The sequence below is a fragment of the Ctenopharyngodon idella genome, chromosome 1, assembly GCF_019924925.1.
Source record: "Ctenopharyngodon idella isolate HZGC_01 chromosome 1, HZGC01, whole genome shotgun sequence".
In the NCBI taxonomy this organism is placed as follows: domain Eukaryota; kingdom Metazoa; phylum Chordata; class Actinopteri; order Cypriniformes; family Xenocyprididae; genus Ctenopharyngodon; species Ctenopharyngodon idella.
In genome coordinates, this window is record NC_067220.1 from 22,954,360 (window position 1) to 22,969,617 (window position 15,258).

At 38.1% G+C, this 15,258-nt stretch overlaps 1 protein-coding gene across 5 annotated transcripts in view; it reads right to left on the bottom strand.

Annotated features, from left to right (window-relative positions):
- Window positions 1-245: 245 nt before the first annotated feature.
- cntln (centlein, centrosomal protein) overlaps window positions 246-15,258 on the bottom strand; it is a 129,087-nt gene continuing 114,074 nt past the window's right edge. For all 5 annotated transcript variants that reach the window (XM_051898363.1, XM_051898362.1, XM_051898364.1 and 2 more), the window contains 6 exons: window positions 13,700-13,826; window positions 13,339-13,476; window positions 12,766-12,951; window positions 8,819-8,989; window positions 8,357-8,431; window positions 246-1,195 (listed from right to left, as the gene is read on the bottom strand). In XM_051898363.1, coding sequence (XP_051754323.1) covers window positions 1,085-1,195; window positions 8,357-8,431; window positions 8,819-8,989; window positions 12,766-12,951; window positions 13,339-13,476; window positions 13,700-13,826 — 808 coding nt within the window. In that variant the 3' untranslated portion in view covers window positions 246-1,084. The remainder of the gene's footprint in view (window positions 1,196-8,356; window positions 8,432-8,818; window positions 8,990-12,765; window positions 12,952-13,338; window positions 13,477-13,699; window positions 13,827-15,258) is intronic.

Below are 15,258 nucleotides of genomic sequence, written 5' to 3' on the forward strand. Positions count from 1 at the left end.
CACATCAATATTTATGCAAATGAAATTTATTTATAAATCTTTTTGCTACCTCTAAGCCACCATTAATCTGTATATACAGCATATATATTTTACACCTTATCTGCACTGCTTGTATGCAACCAGAAAATGCTGTGTTAAAATATGAATTGAATCGGAATTATTGAAATATTGAAAAATGGTATGGTTTCAATTATGGTGATGAACATATTTATATACAAGCAAAAGAATGCAACCATAGGAACTAATCAATTCTCATAAAATATTTATTTAGTTACAATTAAGAAATTAAAACGGTTTATCCACTACTCATTGTCACCAAATATAACTTATGAAATAATAATAATAATACATACATACACACACTATCTACATCAAATTTATTTATATTTAAAATTGTGCAAGATGTAATTGATAAAGACTCCTTTTTAGCCTTGCTATTCCTTTATGCTAACGACAACAAAGTGTACAAAAACGAACTGGCTAAAAACAAATGATCCCACCATAAAGGATCCATCTGAGCAATCACAAAAAAGAGAGACGAGCAAGATGATGTGACCAGAATGAACATTTTTGGAGTTTTATGTTGATTGTTTTTTAGCATTGATCGTGTGAACTGAAGTTTGCTGGGGCTACATATACATAGTGGTGTGCATTTACGCTGACATGCCAATGTGTCTAAAATATGTGCAAATCAGGTCAAAACATCAAGTACACAATAATTTACACAACTAAAACACTAGCTCAAATAAAGAAACAGTAATCTCCCCAAAATTTGGTTCTCAGTGGTTTCTGCAATCTATAAATTTCAAATAGCAAACCAAAATATGGTTTTGGTTTACAACTCCCGTATCATCTTTTCTGCCAACAAATCAATGTTATTCCGAGGCGAATCATAAAAAGCACTTCATATTGCATCATTTATCTGAAAGTTTGTTGTGTGAGGCAAAGGGCTACAAGAGGGTAAGAGCAGAAAACGGGTAGAGTACTGCGTAGACAAGGGGCCTCCACTGCCATGCAGGGCACACTCCATCTTACAGAAGTACCACAGTCTCTTGCTCCCTTTCCCTTTTTTTTTTTCCTCTGGTCAGGCGTTTTTGCTGACTGCAGCTGTAAGTGCAGCCAGTTCCTCTGTCAGCACTTTGCCCTCCTTCATCTTCACCAGCATGGCGTCCATCAGCAGGCCTGCAGAGGGGATCTAGGGAGAGAGAGAGGGGGAAAGAAAAGAAAACCTGTCAAAAAGAAAAGAGAGGCTTTTTTCCTGTGCGTTTTTTTGACACCAGACAGCTTCTCCGGGGTGTCTTCTGCTTTGATGACGACTCTAACCTGTGATGAAACTCAAGTTCTTCACTCTGATTAATTATGACAAGGAACAAATTCAAGGAACAGGTCACGGAGGCTTTTCTTCAATCTCCAGAAGAGGATATTTTGTGGAAAACACATTTCCTCACAAAATAAATGGGATTGTTTTGAGGTTTGATTTGCTGCCATGCCACTCACGGCCTGCCACTGCTCCTGGCGTTGCAAGGATCGAGAAAAGGGATGATAAATGCGCAGCGTATGCGCTAAAGCCAAGCGCGGAGGCTGCGCTAACCTATACTCCGACTTCGCTTTCTTCTTCCACCCAAAACCTTCTCAAGGACTCTGTGGTAATTAGCATTGGGGATCAAAGGCCTGCATCATCCATAAATATTGAATTAAACTTTTCTAAAAGACACACAGTAACATGCATTTTTTATATTCTTCATTGAGCGACTTCGCACAGAAAAATAAATGGTCTTAACTCCAGCAGAATCCAGAGTGTCAGTCCGAAAAGAGAGACGTGCGAACGCAAGTGCAAGAGAGATGCATCGCAAATGAAGAGGAAAGAAAGTCTCATTAGGGAGAGAGGGAGCAGTGTTTTCCCCTGGGGCAGGTAGACTGGAGTAGAAGCCGGTCTCCGTCCTGACTTCATCAAAAGCCCGCTTGAGCGGTGCTAAACTTCAACTACAGAGGAAATGGCTGCAGGGGTTATGGCAAAGGAATGTAATATTATTTAATTACTCTTAAAAATGTACCATTTTATTGCACAACACAGAAACGCTGCTGCAGCATCTGATGCCACGCTAGCCTGGGAGGCCTAAGTCACATCTTGGCTGCGCTCGCTCAAACAGGCCCACAGGGACGGCAGACTCTGTCATTATCATGTAACAGCTGCTTTAGCAGGTAATCTCCTCCCTTTGGACAGCCCTGGTGAGCTGTTCACTATTCAACAAAGCTCTCTTTTGGGCTGCGTTTTCATTAACACGCCCAGGAGTTGATTCGGAATCGACTGGCCTGGCCTGAGGAGAAGAGGGGGAAAAAAACCTGCAACAATATGAAGGTGTTTTATAGTCCAATTAAGTGACGCTGGTTTCATAGAGTGTGAAGGCGCCTGGGGCGAAGCTACAGGCTCAGTCACAATACACTCTGAGCTTCATCCCGCTAAGACACACACTCACAGATACTGTCTCTAAATGGATTGAACAGGCTCCTTTTGTTATCAGCCTTAAGAGTAGCTTTTGTGGGGCCAGTCTGCGCGCAAACCAAAAGTAGATTCGCGTACGATCAGCAAAATGTTTTGGGAAATGTACGCAAAGTGGCGCTGCAGGTTGAGACAGATATCTATGAAACACCATTGCTTCCGGCATCTCCTCCTCAGGTGCAGAAGAAGTATTATAATCTGTTGGCAAACAACTCTTCCGATGCCACTTCAATGCATTTTGTCGAATTCTCCCCCATCTAGACCACCATGGAGTGTGGGTGAAAAATTGCATTCTATGATCCTATAAAGCTTTCTGATCTTTGATCTTCACAAAATTAATTTTAAATCAACATTATTGAACATGGGAATAAAAAAATAAAAAATAAAAACAACAACCAAAACACCCAAGACCTACTAAAGTCTGCATTTGATTAGAAGATAATGAATGTGTCACATGTGGGAAAACAAGAGATCAGGTAAGAAAATCAAGCGTAGCGCCAATCTATTCTTCTGTGCCAGTAATTACCCACCCTGCAATGCCTCTCTTCTCCATTCTCCTTTTCAGGCCACTGGAGACCAATATGAAAGGGAATTGGACACTTGGGGCCACAGATACTTGTAATTAAAACTCCTTTTTTAAATGTTGTTTCTTACATCGTCAGGTCTATACAACCTGAGCCGGTAGATCTGACCTAAATACACAGTAGAATAAATATGGAGCACTCCCCAAGTCTTTGTTCCCTTTCTCTCTCATTAGGAACTGATGGAGGGGAGGGAGCAGAATGAGGATCAAACAATAGCATCACGCTCGGAGAAGAGTGGTCTGTTGACGATGCTGTCATGTTAGGTTCACTGGTGCTTGACATTGCTAGTACTGTTGAATGCATATGGAGTGACGATCATTATATGGGAAGAGAATGATGACAAATAAAAGGTTCCAAATAAAAAAAAAAAGGCAAATATCTGTAGTTTAAAAGCTATTATATATACATATTGGTTTCACATGGGTATGAAATTTGTTTTAAAATACCATTTTAAAGAAAAGTTTAAATTGAATGACTGTAGTGTAAACAAAATAAAAATGTAACATTATTATGCATCTTACTCAAAAAAAAAAAAAAAGATGAATGATGAATTGTTAAATCATCAGACTTTTTTTGGATTTTGGAGAATAAAGTTTTTCTAAAAATGAATAAGCAAATAATAAAAATATTTTGTTCATTTTTGTTTTCTACTTAAGGTAGTCTGTAATATTTCATTCTTTTAAGGAAGGTTTTGTCGTCATTATGATATCAGGACAGTTGTATCACCAGTTGTATCACCCTGATATTTCTGACCTTAAGAGCCTTTGTGTTGTCATTGCTAACTAAAACTAATCATTATTGTTAACTACATAAAATCATTTTCGGTAATTGAAATAAATATGAAATAAAAATCTGACATTTAATTTTAAGTACTAAAATGACTAAAACTGAAATAAAAATTAAAGCCATAATGAAATATTTAAAATGACAAAAGCCCGTAACAAAATTACTAAAACTTAAACAAATGAAGATGATACTGAAAATATAAAAAGTTAATTCAAAATATTATTAAATACTATTAAAAACTCAGTATAGAAAGAACACTAAAATAACACTGATACTCTCCACCCCAATATAAAAATTTTCGCTCAGAAATTAAAAAACATGCTCATCATATAACAGGTGTCATTGGCTTTATATATATATATATATATATATATATATATATAAAAAGAAAGCTGACAAAGATTACTGTGGGCTGCAGCTCTGCCAATTTCAGTCACTGCATTAATTGCCGCAGCCCCTCAAAAAAAAAGAATCACCCCAAAGCACTTATGTATTTAAAAAAAAAAAAGAAAAAAAAAAAAGATGGAATCAGTCCACACAAACTGAAAAAGCTCTTCTCAGCGTAAGCCTAACAGAAGAGAAATACTACAGCCGGAATTTGCGGACATTACAATCCAAATTCTGCTGGTCATGAAATAATACGAGGATGGAGGGGGGCCACGACTTCTGAAATGACTGTGTGCTGTCAGGCCGAGATGAATGTGGTTGATATATGACTAGAGGCAGGGTGGCTCAGTTCATTAGCTCTAACAGTCATTTCCATCTCTTCATAAAGGCCGTGGTGTTATAATTTACCTCTAGTCAATAATTAGGAATCCACAAATAAACGCAAGCAATTAAATGTCTACTGCTACTGGGCGAAGGGGGTCCCTGGGCTAGATGAGGGTTTGCGGGTGGACACTCAGCATAGGATGGGTTATTCACGGCCTGACACATTAAGCCGCAGGGAGCACTGTGGACTAAATGCTTATAGGTTGGTGATGTTATTCCCAGGTTGTGACCCTCAAGTGAGGAAGTGTTGTTGTCTCATTAAGAGAGAAGGGAATGAGTTTAGAGGTGCTTGGAGCACGTTGTGGCAAGAAAAGAGAGATATCCAAAGAGAGAGATATGTTCATTAATGTTATTTGAAGCCAGCAAAGCGGAAACGCGCTGTGGCAAAGGCAACAGATCAGAAGCAACAGCCCGTAAGCTTTTGTGCGATTTCCTTTTCTGTGCGACTCAGACAGGCAGATAAAATGACATGAGAGTGAAAGGCACCTCTTCAAAACGCGCACACCGAGTCCCAACATTATTCTGACATGCATGAGCTTGTTACGTTGACATGTGGCACTGGAGTGATGGCTGTGCTATTGACAGGGCCACAGCAGTAATAAGAAGTCGTCACAGTGGTACCGCCATTAGCGGCTGACAGTGACAGCTCACGCTATACACAGAGACTGACAGGCGAGAGAAAAGACCTCGCTTAGGTAACACACACACACGCATATTACCATTTCACCAAAAAGGCCGTAGTACTGACATGGAACTTCGCACACGCCAGTGGCTTTGGAGTATCATATGAAGATCGAACAACTTAAACCCCCAAAATGTACTTATACCTGCAGTTCGCTGCATTTTCCAGCTGAAATGAACACTAGAGGGCATTACAACACCAGCAATTTTTATTCCCTGTGACACAAATTATGATTATAAGGGTAGATTATCGACTAAGACTTTTTTTGTGCGGTTCCTTGCACAATACTACAACCTCAAAATGCTATTACCACAGTGCATGATTTGTAAACAAATACATTTGGATCACATAACCAGCTCCGCACATACGTTTTTCTGATAAAGCAAACTTGCTCGGTACACCATTGCATTTGTGATGCGGGTGCTCGGGTACGAGTCCCGTAAAACACGAGTCATAATAAAAGAGCTCAAAGACTTGTAAAGCAAGCTAAAATGGCACAGCTGCTTCAGTAAATGCATTAGAACTATCGGTTAGGTTTTGTGTAGGTGGTACGTTATTTATTTAAACGCAATAGAACATCAACTTTTTTCAGGGCCACTCATCGGATTTAATTCAATTTCTGAACTGATACATAAAACAATCAATGTACCAAAACGTTGCCAGTTTCACGCTCAACTGTTTCAAATAAAATGTAATGCATTTTTAGCACCACTCACTGGACATTCCACTTTGAAAGTGTTGCGAAAAGTGCAAGAAACAGTACGCAATATCAATTTGCAAAAATGTTGCCACAGGCACCTGGGTTCAGATCAAAACATGCAAGTACAACATAAACAAATCACAACATTGACCTAGTCGTCTGTTTCTTCCTTCCTCCACCCCCCCGCCCCAAAAAAAAAAAAAAAAAAAAAACCATAAAAAAGCTCACCTGCCAATAAACTCGCTTGATCACTAGTCAGAAGAAGAGCCACCCTCCCTGTGGAGCACGTTAGGAGACGGAGGGTGGAAAAAAAAACAGAGGATGAGCATGTTGAAAGAAAAGAAAAACTAACGTGCGGGTCACCGTGTCGGTGTCAGCGCACCTCTCTAGGGACTCGGGCTGGTCTCAGCCTTGTCATACAGCGAGCAGTTGTGTCGGCCGAGCCGAGAAAACGTCGATAGCAACTTGCCTGTGAAGAGTCTCCTGCGGGCCGCTGCTCTGTTTGTGTGTATGTGTATGTATGCGAGTGTGTCAATAGCAGCCTGCTGGTGGAGAGTCTCTAGTGGAGCTTGGCTCAATCTCCCTGCATCGACAGACCTGCCAGATCAATACTTGGCCCACCACTAACAAGCTGCTTCGGGGTCTTACAGCCCAGCAGAGGAAGCAAGAGAAAAAGAGAGAGAAAAAAAAGGAGAGAGAGAGACTGAGCTGCCTGATGGCAGTCTTCAGAGTCCTCTAAAGTGTCCAGCGGCGAGAGGCAGAGATGCGCAGACTGGGTATAGACAGGTCACAGAGGTCAAAGGTCAAAGCCACTAGCGCTGTAGTGACACGCCAGAGCCCGTGAATCATACAAGATGCACGTTTCAGGCTGACAGCCAAACATACGCATACACACAGAGAGGAGAAATCATAAATTCTTTAATGATCTCCTAGATATTGTTGCTAAGAGATTTCATTTTATTCATAACAAACAAATACTGTATGTAAAAATAGGCGAAAATTTGAAATAAGGAGAAAGGGAGCTAATTCAGTCAATCATAATATGAATAACATGAATATTTGGTGTGAACTAGATTTTAAATGTTGAAACGACGGTTTCTTATTGAGCCTTTCACACCAGGAGCGAAGTTTTTTTCTTTGGTAAGTATTGTTTTTTCCCCACTAGCTATGAAGCATACCAACCAGTAGGATTTGAGCTGTGGGTCATGTCTTTGGAGTAGATGATGATACACATATCAGAACATTTGGTGGTGCTCAAGCTCTATAAACTGGACACTGGAGTAGCAGTCTTCTTCACACTCCACACATGTTGAGCTCAAGCTTGAAAATGACTCTAAATTAAATGTTTGCAGTTCGCTTTACACTACACGCATAACCTATAATTAGGTGTTTGCAATATTACTCAAACATTCAGTCACCCCATCAATATTCTTTTGTGTGTATTCTGCACATATTTTCAATTACCCACATGAAATTACTCCAACATTCTTTCACAACAATTTTATGTGAATTTTGTTCACATTGCATTAATATCATTTTTATAAAATAAAAACTAAGACTTTAAAAATTAAAAATAATTACATTTTAAATTATTAATGATTTGTATTGTAGTTAATACATATAGCTCCCTTTTAAAATAAGGGGAAAAAAGAACAAATATGTGTGAACTGGGTTCAACAATTTGTTTGGACTAAACTGACATAAAAAATATATCCATATGCATATAATAATTGCAAATTTCTGTAACATTTTTCTCCCTTGCACAAACATTTATTTTGAGGATTCTATATTCTATATTTATTCAAATAAATCAAAACAAGTGATGCAAATCTTTAAATAATACACATTTAGATATAATTTAAGAACCATTGTTTTTGCTGCTGACCTTTTATGATTAAATTCCACAAGGGAGATGACTTTACTTTAGCTAAACGTCACATCTGTTACAATTTTTTTTAAATTATTGCTGAAATAATAGTAATAGTCCTGAACTTGCCTCTCATGCGTCTGTTCTTCTGATAGCCAGATGGCAGAGCAGCTGAAAGATGCGTTCACAGCGCACCATCTATTGTACCTTAATTTTGCTTTATGTTCAGCCTGACAAATATAGACCAGTGAATAGACCATTCATCTGCGATTTGCTTCGCTTTTTCATGGTGTGAAAGGGCTTTAAAAGATTAATATGTTCATTTTAAAATCTGCAGGATGTGTTTAAAAAAACGTTTAATTGCACTAAAAGCACCACTTTAACAAAATTATGAATATTGATAAAATGTGAATACTAAAATTGGAGAAAAAAAAAAAAAATGTTTGAGTTGTTAATGAAATCAAACCTGCTGCTGAAGGATGTGTTGTACATGTTCAGTCCAATCTGTGTCTGGCCCACGACCCACACACGCCTCCTCACACTGCAAATCACAAAACATGGCCGGAAATGCTGTTAAAAGCCATGAAGAAAATACTCTAAATTTCTTTTGTGTGGGTGTATAAGAGTGCGACGGTGTCACTGGATGACCCCAAAAGCAGTCCGCTTAAATATTTGGAAATTAAATAAATAAAAAAATAAATAAAAATAAAGTACTTTTAACACCCATGTGTACCATATTGGCAGGTCTGATCAGAATATTCAAATGTACAAAATATGGCAAATAAATGTTTGGTTGGCAATAATACTAATACTACTACTAGTAATAATAAATACATTTTTGGAGTGTTTGTTTGAGTATTTAGTTTTATTTATTTTCTCATTTGTAATACACATGTTTTGTTTCCCACAATACTCAGTCAATACTGACCTCATCTGTGTCCAGCATGTCCACCAGGTCAGTTTCTGTCATGTTGAGGATAGATGCTGCTTTCACTAGTGAGTATTTAGACATTCTGTTTCCTTCTTTTTCGCTCTTTTTCTTCCTCCTCAAACGGGCTTTAGCATCCTGCACATTCTGTGCCAATTCATTAGCCAGTGCCTTAAAAATAATGGTGAAAATAGACATTAGTATAAACATATTGTCTGCTACAGTACCATCTAAAATGGCTAAAGGTGTAATGAAAGTGGTGTGATCAAGAGCTCAATGTTAGGGATGCTTTCTTCAAATTAGGAGCAGCCTGAACAAGTAGCCGAATCCTCTTGACTTTTGATGCAAGATGCACTAAAATTTCGAAGGATCTCGTGTTGATTTGGAGAGGAATTGCACATAAGAGACGCCAAGCTGCTAAAAAACACACACTTTGATTTATTTCCTTTTTTGTATGGCACATATTATAAGAGGAGCTCTCAGAAGAGTGTAAATAATGGGAAAACGAGAGGCTCTTAAAATGGCGGTGGGGAACGTTGGGTCTTATTCTTTGTTGCGCCCGTTGAGGAGCGAGCTAAATGGGAATTGTTGCTAAATACTGAGAGACAATTAAATGTTAAAGCTGCCACTGTACATGAGAAAGTCAATAAAGCGAGCTCCCCTTTGTTTCATTTTCAGCTTATTGATCGTAGCAATAATCTCTTGTATCATTCCCCATAAGCCTTGTGAAAACCTGACCTTGGAATGGACAGTCTGTGTGTGTGTGATTCCAGGTTAACCCACAGAAGTATAAGTGAGAGCAATCACACGCGGTTGATCAGAGCACAGTTCTTTGGGGCATGCTCCATTTCCCACATCTCCCCATCACCGTTATTTGTTTCATAAAGCCTCCATCATAAATACTTCAAATGGATCTTCATTATATTTCAGGGGATGCTATTGGATTACATAAAGGCTAGTCTTGCGTCCTCATATTCACACACTGCGAATGTGCAGCAATGCCATTAGGACCTAAAGCATTTTAACTAGCAAATGTCTCTATCAGGTACAAACTCTAAAAACAATCATTTATGTACATTAGGGGGAGAAAAAGATTAGATGTACTTCGAAGCAGAGGTGACTTAACAGGCTGCAATTGAGTGTAAATGTGCAGTTTGCTGCCAAGAAAAAAAAAAAAAAGAAGAAGATATTTTAAGAGACTCATTGACCTTGACATACAGTCTTGAGAGTGTTCATTTCCAGTTTTTTTTTCTTTCTGATAATAACAAAGAATTCTACTTCACTGCTTATCCTTTGGCATACTATTGTATTATTATTTGCTTTTATAGAAAAAAAAAAAAGCAGTTAAGCAGTTCAAATATTATATTATTTATTTTCAACTCTAAAAAAATATACAAAATGTGCTGATAAACAATTTTCCTCTTTTCCTCTAACAATTTTCTTTCACCCACCCTCCCCCAGAATGGATAATACAAAAATAAATAAGAAAATAATAAATAATAATAATAATAAATTATACTTAGTATAGATGATACTGAGGAAATAATTCTTAGCCCATTCTGTCTGATTTCGATATCCATATCCAGGTCTTCTGATTCCACATCATTTTTATTTTTATTTTTTTTCAAAATATAAAACATTGGGTTTTATACTGAAAAAAGTGATTATCACTCAAAGAAAAAAAGCTTCTCCACTGGCATTCCAAAAACAGCCATTTCAAAACCAGGTCTGATTTCCTTACTATTTACCAAAGACAAATTCTGAAGAAAGTCAATTTATTTATTTTTTTATTCTTTTATGAATGCTTTTCCAGAATTTTATCCTTTCAATTAAGCTTTTTGTTTTTTTCAATTACGTTTTTTTTTTTTTTACTTTAAATTCGCAAAAACAAAAAAATGAATTCAGTAATTAGAAAGATTCACGGTAGATGTGTATTCAACAGATAAGAACAAAACAGAATGTCTTGTCATTAAGTTTTACAATTAATAGTTAAATATAAATTGTATATAATTAAAAAACTGAAAAAGTGTTTAACTGAGTGGATAAATGCACAATTCGTCTTTCTTGAGTTTCAAAACTGTTATACAAATGCCACTGTTATGCAAATACTTAGCAATAGGGTAGAGTAAATATTGAAAGTTAATAATCATCAAATAATGCAAATAATCTTTGTTAGGGGTCGAGGAAAATACCTGTGAAATTGAGATAAATCGGTCAATGTGAACTTTCACTCGCCTTTCGCTTTGCATTTACATACACTACATAAACATTATTAAAACTGCAACATTCAAAATTCTCCAAAGGAATGCCCAGCTCATCAACAAACTGTCAAAAGAGCGTATGACTTTATTTAAAGCTTAATAGATATTCACTGTCACTAGTCAAAGGGTAGATTCAATTGACCTAAGCCCAGCGCACAGAAAAATCCGGAAAGAGATTAAGCGAATTTATCACATACTCTGCACAGCTCCCCTGACTGCTTCTCGAGAGCCAGCCGAACTGCAGGATAGTGTGATGGGGGCCAAGAGGAGAAGGGCTCTTACCCACAATCACCCTAGCCACAGGGCCAATTTACCAGTTCTCTTGCAGCGGAAAAGGATTAGAGGAGCGGAGGAGAAAAATTCCTCTTTAAATGACTTACCTGCATTAAACCACACTGGATTGTATTAGAAGATAAACTATGGAGGAAATTACTGAGAAAATAAATTAGACTTTATCTTAAATCTTTTGTGACATTTGGCATTTTTCACTCTCAACACCATTTGAACGGGGAAGTAAATGTTTATCAGCAACACAAAGTAAAGCCTGGATACAGTCGTGTTAATGAGGTGTCTTAATGACTCCATGTCATACTAATCTAACGCGCTGTCTTAAAGATGTCTTTATTAGTGCAATAAGCATTTAATGCAATTTGAACTACTCCTCGAGTTGAGAAGACATTTAAATGCATGAAAACCTTTCTCTGTTACACCTGCACTATAACACACATGTTATCAATTACTCATGGCCACATACATTTGCATAATTCAAACAAAGCTCTTCGGTGGATCCCCAAATGGCATTATAATCATCCCAAAAGATCCCTCTTGAAGCTTCCTGACAGGATGGCATGTTCAAAGCTCATCAATCCATGACAGGGGGGATGTAGGCCAGAGAGCTGGGCCGTCTACAGGGACCATCATTAACACACTAGCAGGAATCAGCTACAGGTTAACTATGTTGACTATACGAAACCACAGGCTACAAAACATGCTGGGTTTTGATGACAGATTTTTGCAAAGGAGTTTTGGAATGGAATCCATATCTTTTTCTCTTTCAGGTTCGCATATTGATCATACCTCATATCTAACACCCCGTTTACACGTTAAGATCTGTTTGAGGTGATCTGATCACAAGCGGAGAGTGTAAATACAGGTGTTAAAAATGTATTGTGTTCTGATCACTGAAACCACATTCAGAGGAAGCTGAAAATGCAAATGACCTCACTGTATGTGTAATGTAAATGCTAATCTGTCCTGACAACAAGGGTTGCCTACTCACCTTTCAATCAACCATCATTTTAAAACAATTTTGCTGCTCACATGCAATAACCGTTAAATATTTGTTTACATAAATGAAAAAAAAAAATACAGATAATATGTGATGGCGCTTCTTTGATGTCTGAAATCAACAGGCAACACATACACACATAAAAAAAATACATTTGTGCTTTAAAATGAATGTAATTTGAAATTAAAATGATTTTAATTTTAAAGAGACTTCCTCGTCGAAATTTAATCACAAGTGGTCACAGGATACACATTTGAGACACGTTACTAGGTGAAAACAGTACTATGTATCAGCTTAAATATCAATATGATTGTATTATTCAAGATGGATCTTAACAGCAAGTTTACATAGCCTAAAGCTAAACTGATGACAAACTATATGTCGTACAGTCCAGATACCTCAGTGAATGTGCGGAATTGGTGCAGCTGAGACTCAGCGAGGGTGAGTTTTCTCTGCAGTGTTTCCAGAGCCTGAGAGCTCTGCTCGGCCAAACCATGCATATGTTGGGACGCAGTCTGCTCCAGCTCAGCCATGGCCTGATCACGTTCGCCTATCCGCGCCTGGAGGACGGTCACTCTCTGCTCCTGGGGATATGCACACAGAAATCAGAAATCCCACCCAAATAAACACTAATATAACTTATCACAATTATTTCATGATTCAAGACATTACACTATAGATAAATAACAGATGTATAGTATAGATATCTAGTAAAATAATAAAATGAATCCACAGATCAATAGCAGAAGATGAAACTGGGGCAAAGTATGGCATTGAGGCCAAACATCAAACAAGACTAATGTTAATTAGGTGAATAATGGAGAGAGAGGGAGAGGGAAAAAAAACTCTTGCAAGACAATGAAGGATAAGCTGAAACTGAGCGCTTCGTTTACAGAGTGTGTCACTAAAGTAACACTAAAATTACTGTGTGCAGGAAATATAGTTGACGCAGACAGTCAAAGCTCTTAAACCTTTTTCTGAAGCTCCTCTTTGAGCTTTTGGCTGGTTGTCTCATGTTGGTTTTTTTCTGCAGTGGCAACTGTCAGTCTTCTCTTCAGAGAGTCGACCAGGGCTTTCCGGTTAGTTGACTCATCAGAGAGAGATTTTATCTAACAAAGAAAAGCAATTGTTATTAAATTACACTGGGGTCACTAAGACCGAATTTTCAATTACTTCAATATTTTTAAACAGACAGTGAATCGTGGAAGTCTAGGAAGTTCAGACTCTGGATGAGTGACACGATCAATAACGGCAGAGAGAATAATTAATTCCAGGTTGCTCCAAGGCTGTTGCCATGGCTAGTACAGTATCTGTTGTTCGAGCAGGACCTACTTTCTTCTCTAAGTCTTCAGTTACTGCTCTGTGGCTCCTCTCAGAGTCCTGGCAAATCTTTAGTCTGCTCCGGAGATCTTCCACCAGCTGCCTTTTCATCGTCACATCCCTCTCTAAAACACCGATCCTGTACGCAAACACATTCAGATAAACATTTAAGTTTTTTTTGTGTGTTTGTTTTTCATTCTCAGGAACAAACCACCATTTTTTATGTGGATTCACTCACTTTAAAAATTAACAAATGGAAATGAATAATTAAACAGAGAAAAAACAAATAAAATGCCAGCAGTCTTGTAACCAGATTGCTCCTAAATAGTTTAAACATCTACACATCTCCAAGATATAAAAGTGTTGGAATATGTTAACATTTGAGGGCTGTTTTACAGACTGCCTCCTTGACCAGAGCTGCTGTAATGATGAGTAAAGGTCCTTTTTAAATAAATATCCTCAAATTCCAGAGAGAGAGAGTGCCTGAAGCAAATGCACTGAATAAATGTGAGAGCTTCTTATTGGAGTGACATTAAATTAAATAAGACTGGGTGGCCTGGGGAAATGGAGTCAGGTTACCCAACAGCCATTAATGAGAAAACCCATATTGACCCCGCTGTAGAGTGGACGAAGCCGTTTCTCCTGTTGACTTACAGCCACGCTTCACCCAACCTCCCCCACTTCACTCCATCTTTCCCAAAGCTCAAGAGAGCAAATGGCAATTAGATCTATAACATTTATTTTAGGAGTACGCGTGCCCAAAAAGAATAGCGGGATGGTGATACCGATGACCGGCGTGAGCCTCAGAACAGCCCGTCTCGCTAAAACGTTTGAAAGTTTGCTTTCCTTCGCGCTCCCCGCTTTGTCTCTTTGGTGTTGAGGTGCTAGATTGCTAATTCAAAATGCATTTTGGATGCTAATACAGTTGTAAGTGCTTTCATAGATCATGGATGTGTAGTTTGCAGTAGAAAACAAAGGAGATGAATGCATTTATGATATGGAAAGACAACAGGCGGCACATGAAAGGCAGGCCTTTATGAATAAGGCAGAGACCTCTGCGCCGGATATTGACTCAGGACATGGCAGCATGCTTTGAAATTCACTTTTTTTGAAGGCAGAGCAGCAGATGTATTTTTTACAGCGTCTAGACATGTATTTCATTTAAACAAGCTGCGTGGCGTAAGGCGGCTCCCGCTCACAGGGACTCCTCATCTGTGATTTCACATGTTGTCACTGACTGGCGTGAAACCTCTGAGTTTTACCTGACTGCGGACACATGCTGTGACATTCACACAATTCTAAGCAGGCACATTGTGGAGAAGAAAAAAAAAAATCCTATTCTCAAATTCAATCCACGCCTTTGTTTTTCAGTAGAAATGTGAATATACTTTAAACAAGAATTTTCCTTCAGTGGAAAAAATATGGTATTTGCCTCAATGGCAGATATTTTGCACTTGTTTCAAGCAAAACCGCACTAAATGTATTATTTACTGTAACAGCCATTTTTTCCACTGGGATGATTGGAATCGAGTGACGCAGAGAGAAAGCAAGAAGAAAAAAAGAACAGGGAG